The sequence below is a fragment of the Empidonax traillii genome, unplaced genomic scaffold, assembly GCF_003031625.1.
Source record: "Empidonax traillii isolate 1590-97213 ecotype Southwest subspecies unplaced genomic scaffold, ASM303162v1 scaffold153:size895095, whole genome shotgun sequence".
In the NCBI taxonomy this organism is placed as follows: domain Eukaryota; kingdom Metazoa; phylum Chordata; class Aves; order Passeriformes; family Tyrannidae; genus Empidonax; species Empidonax traillii.
The window spans coordinates 45,567-62,696 of record NW_020955346.1 but is presented as its reverse complement, the minus strand read 5'-3'; the positions used below and the strand labels follow the sequence as shown (position 1 = coordinate 62,696).

The following is a 17,130-nucleotide window of genomic DNA, read 5'->3' as shown; positions in this document are numbered from 1 at the left end:
AAAAAATGGCTGGGCTTTGGCAAGTTACTTTTGTGCTGGAATCAGCTGAGAGAGAGACTTTATTCACTAAAAACAGTCTTGGAAGTGAGTCTTTTTTTCCCTCCAGGACTTGAGGAAGGCTTCCAGCGACTAAAGCCATGTGAGGGCAGTTATTGAAAATTTTTTACATTCCAACCACAAATGAGCCAATAAATACCTTCTCCACATGTGCTTCAAAAAGAAATTGGAGTGGGGTGGAAAAGAACTAAATTATGCTACCTTCTTTCTGCAGCCAAAACGTCTATACTTACAATGGCCACCTTCAAAACTCCAGCCTCCTGGCACAGGGCCATTTCCCTCGTGGTTCTGCTTACCACGATGTCTTCCAAAAAAAGTGTACCTAAACCACTATTACTTCCACACGTTTTGTAGTAAACTAAAAACAGACTCTAAACATAAGCCTGGTGACTTTATAAGACATGCAGCGTTCATTAAAAGTCACACAAGACCTTTGGCCCTGGCCCCCATGTTGCAGATGCTTGTGTTTGCAGTAGTGTTAATTTGTAGGGGTTAGTAAACAAGTGCAGAAATCCTGGGGGGGGAAAAAAAAAAAAAAAACACCAACAAAACTTGGTGGGGAAGGTGAGGAAACTGCAGTAAGAGGACGGGTAGAAAAGAAATAGACCTGTGTTTTGAGATCTGAGTTTCTTTTGCCCTACCTTACCTTTCAGTCCCTTTCTCCTGAGTGACATGGTACTGCAAGGGTGTCAGCCGCTTCCTCAGCTCCTCCTGGGAAAAGACCACCTTACAGTCCTTTTTATCCCTACATGACCCTGCAAAGGGAGAGGATATGGAAGAAGGAGACTTTTTAGCTTAAATCCTGAATAATTGCTTTGGCAGACAGCCACAGCATAGCTTCTGCATTCACTTGTCAATGACCAGACCGGTCCCTAATGCACAAAGAATAGCTCAGCTGTACCACAGCTGATTATTTCTTCAAGTTTAAAAAAGAATTTTTATAGAGAGCCAGGTGATTCCATTGGAGCAGTGACAATGTGCTACAGCCAAAGCCCTTCGATGTGTTATACACTAAACTGTTGCGCACACAATCATTCACAAGAAAGTACCATTTTTCCGACCATTAAAAAAAAAAATCTGCAAAAAAACCCAGCTACAGCTGAAGTATTCTTTACAAGACATCTATATTGGAGACTAATGGTAATGGGCATATGATGTTTAGCCACAACATCTAGCGATTTCATTACCCTTAAAAGTAGCTGAAAATCAGTTCTAAATCTTCAGAATTACAATAATGTTGATTTAAGTTCTAGTTGCATCATCATTCTTTATAACAGCAGCCATTTCGTTTTTTCACTGTTGAAGCACTAGGAGTCCTGAGGAGCAAGTAATTTCTTTATGCACAAAGCTGTACAAGGTTCAACAATAAACATATAAAATTTTAGGTTGCTATTGAAATTACTCTCCTTTGAAAATCTCAACTTCTGCTTTGCTCGGTTCACACACAAAATCCAAGGAGTAAAAAAGGATTGCTGTAAAAAACCACATTAGTATAGTGCAAAAATTCACATCAGGAAGAAAAAAACAACAACAATAAGGTTGCTTCTGGGAATGAAAACTCTCAAAGTAGTAGCAGAAAGTGCCAAATATTCAGGTAACTTTGATAATCATTGGCAAAAATTAGCTGACAAAATACAGCAGGGAAAAAGCACTCTAATTATGACAATAATTAAAATATGGTACAATTAGAAATAAACAGTGCTGACAAAAATATTTTTTTGCCAGTAACATACATACACTCATAAAAAGACCAATTGTGTTCCCAAAGTAGAGGCAACAGAGCTACCCATCTGTATGTCATTTAGTACAGGAGAGGCAATGGCAGGTTTAAATTACATGGTATTGGATTGCAATTTCCTAACATTGGATGCTTTTCTGCTTTTTTACCTTGAGTCATTACTAAGAAGTGTTCATAAAAAGTAGCTTAAAGCACAGATGCTTGCAAATCATTTAAGAAAAGATGTTTCTTTCTTCCTCCCCCTCTTCTTTTCTCAATTTTTTAATGTGTGGGGGTGGGTGAATAGGGGAGACAGAAAAAGAATAATGCTATTGGTCACTATCGACTAACCACTAACCATAGGAAGTATTTTCAGGAACAAAAAGTAAAATTGAAAACATCTGATTGAAGTAAATAGTGCAAACATAAAAAGCTTTACTGCTGAAAGAAAGGTATTGAAAAGCGATTTTATTTCATAGATTAGAAATTACTTTTCATCTAAACATTCTTAAAAACAGATTGTTTTCCACTCTGAGCCATCTCATTAGCTGTGCTGCAGAGCCCTCGTTTTAATGGCAAGCTTTGAAAGAGTGCTGCTGTATGCCTTTGTTAGCTTCAATCTTATTTGGGAGAGGGATAAAGATTTCATTCCAGGTCTCTTTGTTTGTCTTTCAAGAACCACTAAAGCAGTATTCACACAAATTTTGCAGGAATGTGCCCTGTGCCATAGCTTACAAATTATTTGGTTTTGGTGCACTTAAAGGTCACCTTCCAAATTAGCAAAATTTTCCTACATCCTGGCTTTTCAACCTTAAATGTAAATATTGTTTCCTAACTGTAAGTGAGGTTTGTTCTTTATAACATTTGGTTGCTTATTTAAAGATGTCAAACTTTGGAGGTTTTTATTCTCCAAACATGCAGGACTCCAGGACTAATAAGTCTTTCCAAGTAAAGCTAACAGGGAAAGGAAGCATATACATTATATAAATAGCTATTGTTATCCTGCATTACGCAGCTCAGAAAGAAACTGTTTGAAAGACAGTCTTTTATCTATAATTTCAGTCTTAAAAAGTAGTTTAGAGAGCAGAAAATCTTATAAACCAACATCACTTTTAAAAATATCTAGCCATAATTTTAAAAAAACATACTGTTTGCTACTTAGCTGTTGAAAAACAAAAAACAAATCCAAACAAAAACACACAACCAAACAAACCAACAAAGTAAACATAGCTTCACTTTGGAAAAAGAGAAAATATTGAGTGTTTTAAATTTGTCAGTATTCCCCCCTTACTCTCCTTAAATAATTTTTCATCTCTTTTAGAAATTTAATGTTCTTCAATCAATGGGCTTATTATGCGCACAAAAAAATTTCTAGATGCGACTTGATCCACAACATAGATCAAAAGTAGAAAGCACGTTAAAAAAAGGTTTCCCCCACTTGTTTTAATTATTAACTGCATATTCTATACTACAAACAAGTATTTTTGTCTACAGGGAAATTTTGCCAAAGTGCAGTGGGGTAAAATGCAACTGACCCCAGCAAAGGATTCTCCAGGTTTGTAATTTGAGTATGCATCAACAAAAAGTTGCACTACAGATCATACCGGAAATCTCTTGGTTCAGCCCTCAACATTCAAGAATGGCCCTATTCAACTACTTGCACTTATTATTTAACTGTACTTATTTAATTAATTGCACTTCTTATTTAACGGAATAATAGGTCAGTAAATGGATCACACTAGTTCCATATTGCCAAAGAGCCAAGGAGGTAAAGCAAGACTCACCCCTGACTGCAGAGGATGTAAGGATACATTACCTGAAACAAGGCTAGCGTACAAGCTTCTTTAAAGTACAATGAATCCTAGAAACCACTGCATGAAATTCTAGGAATACAGTCCTTTGATTAGGAAAAAAATTACATGGTAGAGGGACAAAAGAGCTCAGCTTTTAGTAAAAGAGGGTTGCGTCTGTTTCTGAAACTGTTCCAGGGGACAACACAAAACTACACAAAGATATGCCCAAAATGAGAAAAGCTGTTGCTAGTAATGGAGATGTTATCAAACTTGTTATTAAACCAGAGAATAAATGGACAGGCTGACCACCTTCCTCAGTCTGGTTCTTCATAGACAGGATGAGGTTTGGGCTGTGGAAAGAGTTCCCATATAGGCAACAAAATTCTTCAGCAACTCAGGCATAAAGGCAGGCTCACAGTTCATTGGCAAATTATACAGTTAGAGGCAGATGAGAAAAAAGGTCATCACTTCTACAAATAGCCTGACATCAGTGTGATTACATTAAAGGTGAGACTAAATCACATACAATATGAGAATAACAGAGTCTGGAATCATTGGATCTATTATTAGGACTCTGGAAAGGTTCTCACTTGTTCTTTGGAGGTGATGCTCTCAGCAACAACTTTTAGGAGAGACCAGGACAGCTATGTTCTGAACTCCCGTTAGATCCTTACTATTAGGAGAGGTGAACACTGGCCTGCAAGGGCAAACAAAATTCCCTTTACGTTCCGCTGCAGGATCGAAGGCCAGATTAAATCTCTCTAATCAGCACACCACGGTGCTTTCATTGGGGTGGGCACTCACGAGAAGAGCAGTGTGCAAGCAATTGTAACCAACAGACCAGCAGGCACTTGCCTTCAGCCTCCTGCCAGCAGTTACAGCAGCACGAAAAGCAGTGACAATCCTGGAGCAGGATGGAAGGCTTTGTGAGGAAAAGACCGGGCTCAGAAATCTTAATGTGTAAACATAAAAAACAAAACAAAACAAACAAAAAACCAACCAACCAACCAAACAAAACACTGGGAGGCTGGGAGGGGAAAACAAACACCAATAGAAACCCCTTCTTTGAGACTTCATGGTATTCCTGTGCTTAGGAAGATTTTTTTTCTGAAAAGCAAGGGAATACATGCTGCAATTTCCTATTCACCAATAGACTGTGGGCATTTCACAGTTCAGCTCTGGAGTCCTCTGTACGAATTAAGTGAACAGAAAGTATTTTCTGGGTGTTGACCTGATAATGAAGACATTAAGCATCTCACCTCACATATAAATTCCAACTGACCTTTTCAAATCCGTGATTTGTAACATTCCTTCCCTATAAGCAATCATAAGAAAACTAGCAACAAGATATATTCAGACAGACCAACACAAGTTAGCAGACCATTACTCCTCACCACTCAGCCCTTCACCTGTTCCAACATGCCAGAGGATGGCGATTAGTGTCTGACATGCCCTGAAATTTGGTGGCATTTTTCCTGATGGCTTTCCTACTTCAAATAGTCTTTTGAACCATTCAAACAGTTTTCTCTCAGGCTTTTTTGCTTCCTATCACTGAAATTAGCTCAATATTTCAACTATGCATGGAAGACACAGCATATATTTCCCCCCTTCTGTGTATGCTTATGTTCCACTAGAATTAATGGACATTACAGTCATGGGCTGAGCACATACCACTTAGACTTCCTGAATTAAATACAGCAAGATCAAAAGTTCCAGCAGAACAGAGCAACATAATAAATTGGGCTTCTAGTTTTCCGTACTACTTCTTTTAATATGCCCAAGCAGTTTTTTAGGGGCCTTCTAGCACATTTTATTACTCACATACCATCCCAACCCCAGTCCTGCAATGCGACCTATGTAGGCAGACCCTTTGGAATATGTAGAGCTACTTAAGGGTCTATGAATGTACTGCAGGATCTGGCTCTAAGTATACACCTCTTTGCTTTCCAAATTCTGTCCCCCTACAAGTTCATCAGACCACGGTAGACCAATGGTAAATTATCTCAAACCAACACTAAGAGGAATCCTGCAAAGCTAAAAAATATTTGCATACATTTTTTAAAATAAATATTCTTACGATGTTTTGCTAACGCTCAGAATTATTAAAAGTGGAATCTCTCATTTTTTATTATTTCAGATTTCATTTACACAGTTTATGTCTCTTGTTAACAGTTTTGCATCTCTCTCTGATTACAAAAAGGCAAATGCTCAACTCTCTCACTTTTGTTCGGTCTGTTCTGTGCAGTCTCTAGTCCACAGTCTTAGAAGAATGCTGCAGGTCCTCTCACTGCAAACAAGACAGAAACTGCTCATCTAGTTTAAAAAAGAACAACTCTTTAAAATGCAAATCATTGAAAACAGTTCTATTGCCTTCTAAGTTGGAAAACACAGCTTTATAAAACCTGTATATGACATTATAGTCCTTTTTATAATCCCCTCACAAGCCATTTTAAATTACCTAAGCCTGCTGGTGACTAGGATAGATGCTGCAAAAGAAACTCTGAAATGCTGGGAGGTCAAGTTTAAGTAAAATCCAAACTTCATCCTTAAAAAAACCCTATAAATGTTTTACACATTGAAAAACTGATCTGTGTTTCTCCTCTGAGGGATGGCCCCTTTGCTTTCTTGCTGTAGGTAGCTAACTCCCACCCGCTGTTGAAATACCATTTGCAGTTTCATGCAAGCATTAGGAGTAATGGGGCGAAGACCATTTCCACTATATTGTGCATTGAAAATCCTAAAGCCAGGTACCAGGACAGCAATTACAATTTTGGGTCAAATGCCAGATTCTGTCTTAAAAGACCACCACCCAAAAATTAACTGTGTTTAAAAAAATTATTTACTTAACACCCAGGAGGGTCAGATGGCCACAAGGGAAGGGCAAGCCCCTTCTTTGCAAATTTGCAAACTTCCCATGCAATCAAGTAACAGAGCTGTCACATTTATTTTTTCCACCTGGTCATCAGCATGGCTCATGTTTAATACAAACACATATATTCTGAGTCATCACCAGAAATCTCCCATATAAGGCAGCAAATTTCTAAAGCACCAAAAAAACCCCAACATTTAAAAAAAAAAAAAAAATCACCAAAAAAACCACCCCAAAACCAAAAAATAAAACCCCCCCAACCAAATCAAACCAAAAAAACCCCCAAACTGGTAAGTCATGCATCTCTTCTGTGCACTTGTTTTCTTTCCAAAGAAAATGGTACTGGAACCCCAGCAGTCCCATATAGGCAGCATCTACGGGAACAGGAGCTGCCCTGTTGTTTCCACCGGTCTGCAGGCGTGCTTGCAGCAGGTTACATGGCCATGCAAGCCAGAGAGACGTTCCCTGGAAAAGAAATCTGAACCCTGCAAATGTAAAAAACATTTAACAAAAGACTGAAGTGTTTTGCATAGTGGGAAAGGGGGAAAGAAAAGGGGTTCCTTTTGTCCTCTCCAGGCATGTCTACCTTACTTCCTTATCTGATGATAATGAAATAAATGTCACTACCAGTCACAATCTTGGCTGGTATTTCTATATCTTTCCAAATTATAACTACTGAGGAGTCCACTACCACCCTGTGCTAGCTGGTGGAGGTGAAAGCAGCTTCCTCTGGAGCTTTTTGAGCTGTCATCTTCACTAGTACCATAGCAATGACAGCATGTGGCTGCTCAGCAGAGGTTGTTGAATAGAATAACCTTCAATTAAGTGGAGCACAAGCTCATTACGTTATAAACTACAACATTTGTTATTGTTTCTGCTGAGACTGCCAAAGACAGAGTGCACAGGGCAGATGACCTATTTGCCTTACTCTTGGATGCAAACCAGGCAAGACAAGATCAAGGTATCTTGGTACAGCAGTGGAAGGGGGAACGTTTATAATGATGGATTTCTCTTCCACTCCCCCCTAATAGATAAAGAGACTTTTGTTTTGCTGATATGATCCTAGCACCTTTCAAAGGCAGTACATTTTTTTAAATTAAAAGGAAGAAAGTCAAGACACTGAGCACTCCGTATCTGGTCAGTAGATTTCTGTCAGAATCAATTAAAGGGTGCACAACATATGGAAAGACATTTTATTAACAGCAGAATTAAGATTAATTTAATAAGAGAGTTTTATGCTACCTTTTGCATTTAAAATATTTCAGTAAGCCATCAAAATAAGTTTATTCACACTGCTTTAATAAAGGTTTAACCTTGCATCAGAAACAATTAAAAAGTCAGCATTTGCCAGCAGTTACCGCAGTGGTGTGTAGCTTATTTTGGCATTCAGGCTGTTGCTAAATCCTCCTGCTGCTTCCTTAACAATAGCAATGTGTGGCCTGTGAAATGAGCACTGTATTTCAAGAGTCAAGGTGCCACAATCTGTACTTGGGATGGGGGTGAAGAAAGGAGAGGGGTGGGGGGGAAGGTCTTCCTTCTCCTCCAATTCCCCACAACAGCCCAGATCTAACCTGCAAAACTCGGTCTGTCTCCCACTGTGGAGGATAAGGAACCCTTTTAGTAAAGGCACAAGCAGGCACAGCCTGCTCTATGGCCTGTCATCCCATTTCTCCAAACACTGAGGGACATATCCAGCATGGAGACAGGAGCTGCCGGGACACTCTGTGCTCCAGCTGTTACTCTGCTATGACCAGAAGAACTACTACAGAAGACACTATGGCCCCTCTCAACCTGCTTCAGGACTAATAGCAGAGAAACAGCCAAAAAAGTTTGTAACTGCCAACCTCTTTCGCTAATGGGCCTTCTGGAATTCCCTACATTTCTTTAAAATTCAGCCATGCTTTATGGGTCAGGAAGATGGGATCAAGCTCTATAAAAGGGCTTTAAGAGGACTTAGTCAAGCCCTTTCCCGCTCTGCTCTCCTCGGTACTTCTTGACCTGGGTCAGAGCATTGAGGTGGGAGTTCCTGCATTCAGTGCATAAAGTTGTCAGTGTCGGACCTGGGCTGCCAGCACCTCCCAACCCACAAGAACCTCTCCTCCAGACAGAGCAGAGGGCACCTTTGTACCCTGGCCATGTGTCCTTCCCAAAACAGCTTCTTTTGAAGGAAATCACAGACTGAGCCCCATGTTTAGCTCGTAACTAAGAACAAACATTTTATGCTTCTTAGCATTCTCTAGTACACAACTACTCCCTACTTGTTTCCCCCCAAATCATGATCTGTGCTGTAGCAACCTGTGGTTAACCTAGCAGTTAAGTTATGGTAATGTTTGTGTCTCTAGTGCCTGACTCCCAGTCGACAGTCTAGACCCATTCCATATTCCATCAAATTCCAAGCTCACCCATTCCTTAAGTAGCCCATTAGATTATCTTCTCCATTGTTTCCCAACCTAGTCTTACAGACTTAAAGGCTCATATTCACTTCTTGCACCTTTTCTTGCTTGTACTCCATCAGCTTAGCAACATAAAAAAAAATCTTCCTTTTTGTTTGCTGTCATCTCTCCTTTACATCACATTCTTCTCTGAAACCTTCATCGCGTACTCCTCAGAGAAAGGAATTCTTAACGGACTTAAAGGACTTCTCAGACCCCCTGATAAATACTCCAAGAGTAAAAAAGTACCTTTACATGAGAAACTTTGAAACACAGAAACACCATTAGTGCTGAAACTTCATCTTTTCCATACCCAGCTCAGCAGAAAACACAGTAAGCCTGAGCTGCAGAGGGCATAGGAATAGAATGCAGAAAATTTATGAGCCCCCAGAATTAAAACATTCCTGCAAGAAGAGTGGAAGTGGTTTGTGGTGGATCCTTTATGGTAGCAGGAAGGGAACACAAACAGCCTTAAAAGATCCATCAGGAAACACATTAAGAAACTGGCTCTGTGTATGGCCTGGCAGCACAAGAGACCTCTGTCTCATCATTCTTGAGCTTCTCAGTGCAAGAGTCACTGAGGAGCCTCCACCCAGATGAGGCAGGGATGAGCACTTTCTGACTATTGAGCAGATGAGGAAGAGTGTGAAACTCCACCAGAACAAGTTGTTGAGAAGAGCAAAAAAACAGGGTACAAACTCTGGGGTACGTACAAAATGCTTCTAGTTTTCTTTATGATCCCAAGTTTTACGAGTATCAGGTACTCTTAAAGTATTAGTCCCAACGAGATATCCACAAATAAATTTCATTCTAAACAGCATTAAATAAGTCATTCTAGACTGAATACTATTGTACAAAAGAAATGTTTGTAAATACAGTAGAACACTGAATATACTCACATTAAGACAGCTATCCGTGAAGTTAATATTTAAAACTAATTTTAAAACCATTCCACAAATATGCTCTATTGCAATACTAGTGTTCTAGTTTCATATGACTACAAGGCAGACATATACACAAACATTTACATAATAATGAGACATGAAAGGCTTTACATGCTATTTACTATTGTGCTCACGTTGCATATACTTTCAAGACTCTTTCAAGCATTTATCAGATTCGTCATAACTGCTGGGAGGTAGTAAGCTAGGTATTTGTAAGACTATTTTAAATTTAAAAATCTATTTTTGCTCCAAATTAGTATTTGCTATTTTTTAAAAATTAGCTTGATACAAATGTGCTTTAATTTTTGCCCCCCAGCAAGTTCTGAGGAACAGATGCACTCATCTGAGACCTTGTATGACATATTCAAACACGGAACAAATTTTTACATTCAAGATATAAACCCCAGAAAATAGGGATTTATAATGAAAACACTGACAGGCATTTAACCAAAGCCATGTTGGTGGTTTATGCTATACAATATTAGTCTTTTATTTTCATTCGGACCATGTGAACAGACATCTGTAGTAGTACATCTCTGGTGATACACATTACAGTAAACTACGGGGAAGTTATAACATACATTATGGAAATGATATCTCTGAACATAGAAACATACAATATGAAACATTTAGATATATTCACATGAAGATGGACAGCAACTACCACACTTGAAACACACAAGACTAAGGTCTTCTCTAGACTTTTTGTTGTTAAAGGCATATCTGGCAAATACTATGCATACAGATAATTTCATTGACATGAGCCGTTTGAGAGTTCAGAGGAACACAATTTATTCATGTATGCAAATCTTTACAAGATCTGCTCCTAAAAGTAATCCTTTATGTTAAAAGATTACTAATAAAAGTCCAATTTTGAGATCCAGTAATTTTCTCTTCACTATTCATTTCAATTTTATGAGAAGATATTATATTGAAATTTAGTATTAAAAAAGATTTAATAAAACAAGTTATGAAAAACTATACCATAGATATTTATTTAATAAAGACTTACACCATATGCCCAGCACCATCTTCATACAGATGCATTGTAATTTCATCTAATCCTAGAAAAGTATGGTTTCCTACCAGTAGTTATTTTAGTAATTAAACACCTCACGAGAATTTAATATTACCTAGGACTTAATTATGCAAAAAACAAAACAAAACCCAACCCTAAGTCTATCCCCATAGTTTCATCATTACTTTTACTTAATTTTACAAGCGCCATAATTTTCTTTGATCTACAGGAGAGGAAAAGCCAAATTATCGCATGCAAAAATGTGATGTAAGCAGCACAACATTCAAAGTGTTAAAGAAATAAAAGATCTTTATAAGAAATGAGAACCCATAATAATTAAAAGACACAGCAAAGCAAAATAAGCTATCTTTTTACTTTATAGGTTGGTGGTCTGCTTCAGAAAACATATGTACATGGAGTCTGCATCATCATTATTTGTATCAGTTGCTTCTTGGTATGCATTAAAGCATCTGAAGTAGTTTTTACATTAAACGTTTAAAGGGGGTTGTTGTGGTTTTGAAGTGGTTTGTTGTTTTGTTGGGTTTTTTTAAGACTTAATTTCTGTAAACTAAATCCTGGCAGGTGCTGAGTGCATTCTACAGTTCCAAAGAAATTCAGAGCATTCAACTCCAACAAAGTGGGCTCAAGGAGCAACACTTCTACATCCACGACAGACACAATGGAGCTGTAAACATTACAGGCAATGAAGAAACCTTGAACCAACGTGATGGTAGGCTGTGTACAAGCACAGAGTGATGTGATTCTTCCCAGTGCTCACGCTTTTTCTTAAAATACCTGTAAATGTTCTTAAGGTCTCAGGGTGTACTTTCTGTATGAGTAACTCCTAAATGGGAAGCTTTTCATCTAGCCCTGGGCGTGCAGAACAGCAAATGCCTAGTGCCATCTACTGGGAGTGCCTGCTCCCGCTCGGACTTGCCATCTTGTCTATAAAAAAGGCTATGAGCAAACAGTGCACTAGGTTTGCACACACTGAAATGCTTAGTCCTAATTTCAGACAAAAAAGTATTTTTAAAATACAATTTGGAAGAACAGACCCGCACTCCAGGTGCTAATATACAAACAGAAAAAGAGCAAGTAAAAACACCTCACTAGCACAAGTGATCCCATGTAACTTACACATGCTTACAAAATAGTGGTTCAAAGAAGAGGCAGAAGGTCATCTCTGTTCTAAAATACTTCCCAATGGTATTTCATTAAATTAATTTTTTTTGGGGGGGGAAATGTCACTTATTTCTGATCTACAACTATATATTAAATATAAATTAAATACTGCATTGTGTTACTTTGTCTCTTACAGGAAGGACAGAGGTATCGTATCATTCCAAGCACAGAAATTGAAATGATACTTTCATTCAAGTCCTTGTCCTGCAAATATTTAACTGTTTAAAATGCTGAAAGCCCCATTCACTCCTCTGCTGGCACTTTGCTCCCTTATGCTGAGTGGGCAGGGGTTGCAGAAGGTTAAAAAGTCTCATTCCACATAGAATTTGCCACTGAACTAGAAGGCAGCCAAGCTCCACACCATCCCAGACTCAGTGGATACATGGCATGGTGGTATGGTTGAAGGACTGCAATTCACATAGATCTGGATGGTGGGAAAAAGTACTAACTCAAAGTGTTATGTTATAAAAAACTCATGAGAACTTGAATATTTTATGTATATTCAGAAGTTAAGTCATAAGGCATTGGGGCATTTAAGCAGATGTTGGCTCTACATCTCATTCCCATGTCTTATTCCATACATGCTATACCATGTACTTGCAACCCCCTAAATACACGACACACAAAAAACAAACCAAAGGCAAAACAAGCCTATATTAATATATAAGCATCTGGGGAATTTATATTACTCTTAAAATATGTGAGATATGTGATTGTATATTATTCCACTGTTAGCGGATGAATTTGAATTTATTATATATAAATATCTCTACATATGTCTATAAAGTAGTCTGTCAGCGGAACTCAATCTATTAATGGTTGCACAGTTAGGAATCAAAGGGAATGAACAGTAAACTTTTTAATTCCAAAATGCGACTACTGGATTATGACAGAAAAACAATTTGACAAAACAGATAATGCAATGCTTTGCAAATAGGTACACAATAGCAAAATCTCCCATTGGCTGCGTGTGTTTCTAGCTGACCAACTTGGGATCTCCTTTTCAAAGTGGGAATAAAATGGTCAGAAGACTGAGTTGTCCCTATTTTAAGGTAGACACTAGCAACATGAGCACACATCAAAAGGTGGACTAAGGAAATTTGCTTACCCTATATTTTTAGGATTTTAAATCTGGCTCAGCAGCAAATATAACAGGAAACCAAGGTCAAGTTGACACAATGTGGGTTATTCTCTCTCTTCCTCAATATGTGTTTGCAGCTCCTATCAAGGTTAACGGGAGTTTTGTGCACATGTGGGGGAAACAGAACACAAATGCTGCAAAAATTGGACTCAGATCTAGTTCAAATAAAGTGTAATCTGCTTTAGAAAAAAATCCATCAGCTTGAAAACTGATGTCTTATCACTGAAAAAAAATCTTTAAAACATCACCTCCATATGCTTGCTAAGTTCAGCTCTGGGAAAAAGTGCTCATAACATTCTGCAGCCCTTATGAACCAGTTGTGAGTGTAGCGTAACACCCAAGCTGGTTCTTTTTTTGAGGTTTCAAACACAGATCAGCCAGGACTGTATCTTTTTTATTTGGGTGTCACAAAAACCAGCTCAGTGCAGCTTTTATTTTCTCCCACATAACCATGTACACTGACATTACAGATACTGTTGAAGTGAAACACAAAATACTTAGGTTCAAGGTTTTCATGACATACGAACTCATGGAGATGAGGTCTTATGGCACCCCTTCCAGACCTAATGGACAAACCAGGACCTTACACAAAAAGTACAGCTGCATCTGAGCATTAAATTGCATGTTTCCATTAGTTATGTAGAGAAGTGTCACGTAACTAAAGAACGTGCTGTCAGAGGAATAAGAGAATTAACTTTTTAAATCTGCACACTTTTTGTACCTAATTTTTAGTACAACATATTTTGATTTGTAATAAAAGTGAAAAGAAACACATGGAGTGTAACTACAGTATACTGCTAAATATTTTGGGAAATGTTTTTAAGTCTTATGATTTAATAGCAATCAACATGTTAAATTCTTTTATGCATATTTTTAAAAGTAGATATGGCATTTAATAAAATATTTTTAGTTTAATTTCACCATTTTTGCCAAGAATGAGGAAAATATAAAATTTAAGAGACAATATTTTGTACATGGAAGTTGGCACTTCCAAACTTCTTGAAATCTCAGATATGAAACCCCTCACTCAAGCCAGTGACTTTTATCAAAAGAAAAAGCAAATAAACTTCTGGTTCAAAGGAAAATTTAAACAAACCACAGCAACTCATAGCACATTGTTTCCTGTAGCAGAGACACCCATTCCTACAAGGGCCTTCATTATGCATGACACAACAAGCAGCACCCATTCAACCTGAGGGAAGCCCACAGGCTCGCAGGGCCACTGGCTGGCTCTTTGTCACCAAATGCAGCAGGTTGAATGCAGACATCACTGTGATATCCTCACCAACAAAACCAGAGGCAAAGAACAGGGGCAAGAGCTGAGTAGGGAAGAAAAAAAAAAAAAAAAAAAGAAAAAAAAAGATGAGAACAAATTAAAACATCAAAAATGTTAAGATACAGTCACAGAAAAAACAATAATTGAAATTTTATATGACCGCCACATGGGAGCACAATTCTAAATGCACTTTTCTTGGTATGTTTAGCCCACTTCTGATACCCCACCCCCTACCATTTTGATATATATTACATAGTATTCAGTGAAAACATTTTATACGCTACAAAATGAGACGGAGGGGGCATTTTTATGAGAGGCATTCACAACTGTTTTAGATACCCAACTGAGAGCAACTTACGGTAGCAATCTAAGTGGTCTCAAGTACAAAGGCACTAAGGAAGAAACCTTAGGACCTCAACTAGACAGCAGAAATCCTGCCTGGAACACCCAGGAATGCTAGGCAGAACAAACATGTAGGCTTTTTCTATTTATTTTATTCAAAACAAAATCAGACTCTGCAACATTTCTGAATGGTGAATGCTGGAAACCAGTCATGGCTAAAAAATTGTTCTTTTGATGACTCGCTTGAGGAATGTGACATTTCATTGTAATAAACTTGTCAGATATTTTAAAACCATGACTTTTCAAGGGCAGGAAATAATTCATGTCGTAAACTGTCCATGAGATATATTTAAACAATCTTCCAGCCAGTTCAAATATAGCAAAGAGAGATTGCAGTCACAAGATTTTATTTCAGAAGGGTTTCACACACAAATACTAGTTGTTTTGTTCACCCCATGATGGGAAGGAGGAAATGCAGCTGCCTTATAGCCCAGCCATGTACAGTCACAGCTCACTTCAGAATTATGTGACGGGGGACCAGAGCCAACCGACACCAGAGTCAGTACGGAAATTCTTTGGGATACTCGTGGAAGCAGGATCGGGCCCCGTGTGGCTGAGGAGCGGCAGGGCAGGTCTCCCATCCTCCTCCCAGGCCCTTCTTTTTGGTGCGTGGCAGCTCCGGAGCCGCGGCAGGCAGCGCCCAGCCATGGCCCACAGAGGGCGCTATCCCAAGCATTTCCCCAGCGGTGAAGAAACTGCCCACGGTCTCATCCTGAAGACTATAAACCTCAGAGAGGACACCTGTAGAACACTCCAGAGAGCTGGTGGGAGCCTCATCTCTGGAAACATTCAAAGTCAGACTGGACGAGCGTCTGTGCAACCTGATATAGTTGAAGCTGTCCCTGCTCACTGCAGGGGGTTGGACTAGATGGCCTTTAAAGGTCCCTTCCGAGACAAACCGTCCTATGATGATTCCGTGACTGTAACAAGCACCCAGCCCCAGCCGTATCCATTACCAAACCGGTCTGGAGCGTCTCTGACAGAAACTTGTCCGCATCGATACACCTCAACTCGGGCGTACCCAAACCAAGCTCGCCGCGAAACCCTCGACCCCTCCGCGCTGCCCGACGGCGGAGGGCGGAGGGGCGCTGCGAGAAGGGCATCCCGCGAGCACCTTCACACCCTCACACACAGACACACAAACCCGTCAGGCGTAGCAGCGGAGCTGCGCGGAAACCTGCGCGAACCCCTCCAGAGCAGACGGGCGGGACGCCAGAGCTCTGCGGGCAGGCCGACACCGCTGCCCTCACCGCCGCCAGCCCTGCCCCGCCGCCCGGGCCGCACAACGAGGCCACGCTCCGAGCGCCCCCCGCCGGCGGGCGGTCCGCACCTCCTCCGCACCCCCTCCGCCCCGATCCCGCACCGGCCCCGGCCCCGGCCCCGATCCCGCACCGGCCCCGGCCCCGGCCCCGGCCCCGGCCCCGGCCCCGGCCCCGGCCCCGGCCCCGGCCCCAGCGAGGCGGCGCCGCCTGGCGGCCTCTGCCTGGCCCGCGCCTGCGAGGGGCCGGACTGACCGCCCAGACCAGCACCGCCTCCCTGCTCCCTCCTCCTCCGTCTCCCCCTCCTCCTTCTCCCCCTTCTCTTCCATCTACGTCTCCGTCTCCTTTTCCCTTTCCTTCTCCGTTTCTCTCTCCCTCTCTCAAGTGTAAACAGCTTGGAGGACATTATATGAAATTCGCGAGGACTATAAAGTAGATCCTGGCCTCTTGAAAATGTCAAGTATTTCAGTGCTCACCAAAATGTTGTTATTTACTCTCAAGTATTCATAAAGACTCGGAGTATATACAAGTCCTGAAAGCCCAATAAAATATCACTGAGCATCCATGAAAGTGCTTTACTGCAGTTAACATTTTACTCTTTTATTGCTGACGCTTTGATTGCTATTTCTATTTACTCTGTACATTAGAGCAATGCGCAGTAGTTCCAATAGGAGAGGACCTCCCAGTGCCAATTACTGTAGGCACACACACAAACCCTGCTGGGGAGTTTACAGACCCCAGTAAGAATGGCTTGTGAAGAATCAGTAAAGAGGAGCACAAAGTCAAACTCATTGCAGTTCACACATTTGTTTGGAGGTGCTTCACCCCTGCTTGCCAATTCCATGGGTACAAAGAAGAGGCCGAGGGAGAATGATAGTAATGTTGCTACAGGTTTGCATCTTCCCTCTGCTCTTTCTGTGACAAAATGCAAGCTTGGCCATAGCGTTCAGCAGGCTCCGCTGCTATGTTTATGCCTCTGACTTATTTAATAGGAACAGGCAGAGCACAATAAGAAACATGGAAAGAAGTCCTGAGAAGGG

General features: G+C 40.3%; 1 protein-coding gene across 3 annotated transcripts in view; it reads right to left on the bottom strand.

Annotated features, from left to right (window-relative positions):
- MSRB3 (methionine sulfoxide reductase B3) overlaps nucleotides 1-14,472 on the bottom strand; it is an 88,646-nt gene extending 74,174 nt beyond the window's left edge. For all 3 annotated transcript variants that reach the window (XM_027884692.1, XM_027884693.1, XM_027884691.1), the window contains exons 1-2: nucleotides 14,346-14,472; nucleotides 704-812 (exon numbers count right to left, since the gene is read on the bottom strand). In XM_027884692.1, coding sequence (XP_027740493.1) covers nucleotides 704-812; nucleotides 14,346-14,421 — 185 coding nt within the window. In that variant the 5' untranslated portion in view covers nucleotides 14,422-14,472. The remainder of the gene's footprint in view (nucleotides 1-703; nucleotides 813-14,345) is intronic.
- Nucleotides 14,473-17,130: the final 2,658 nt, after the last annotated feature.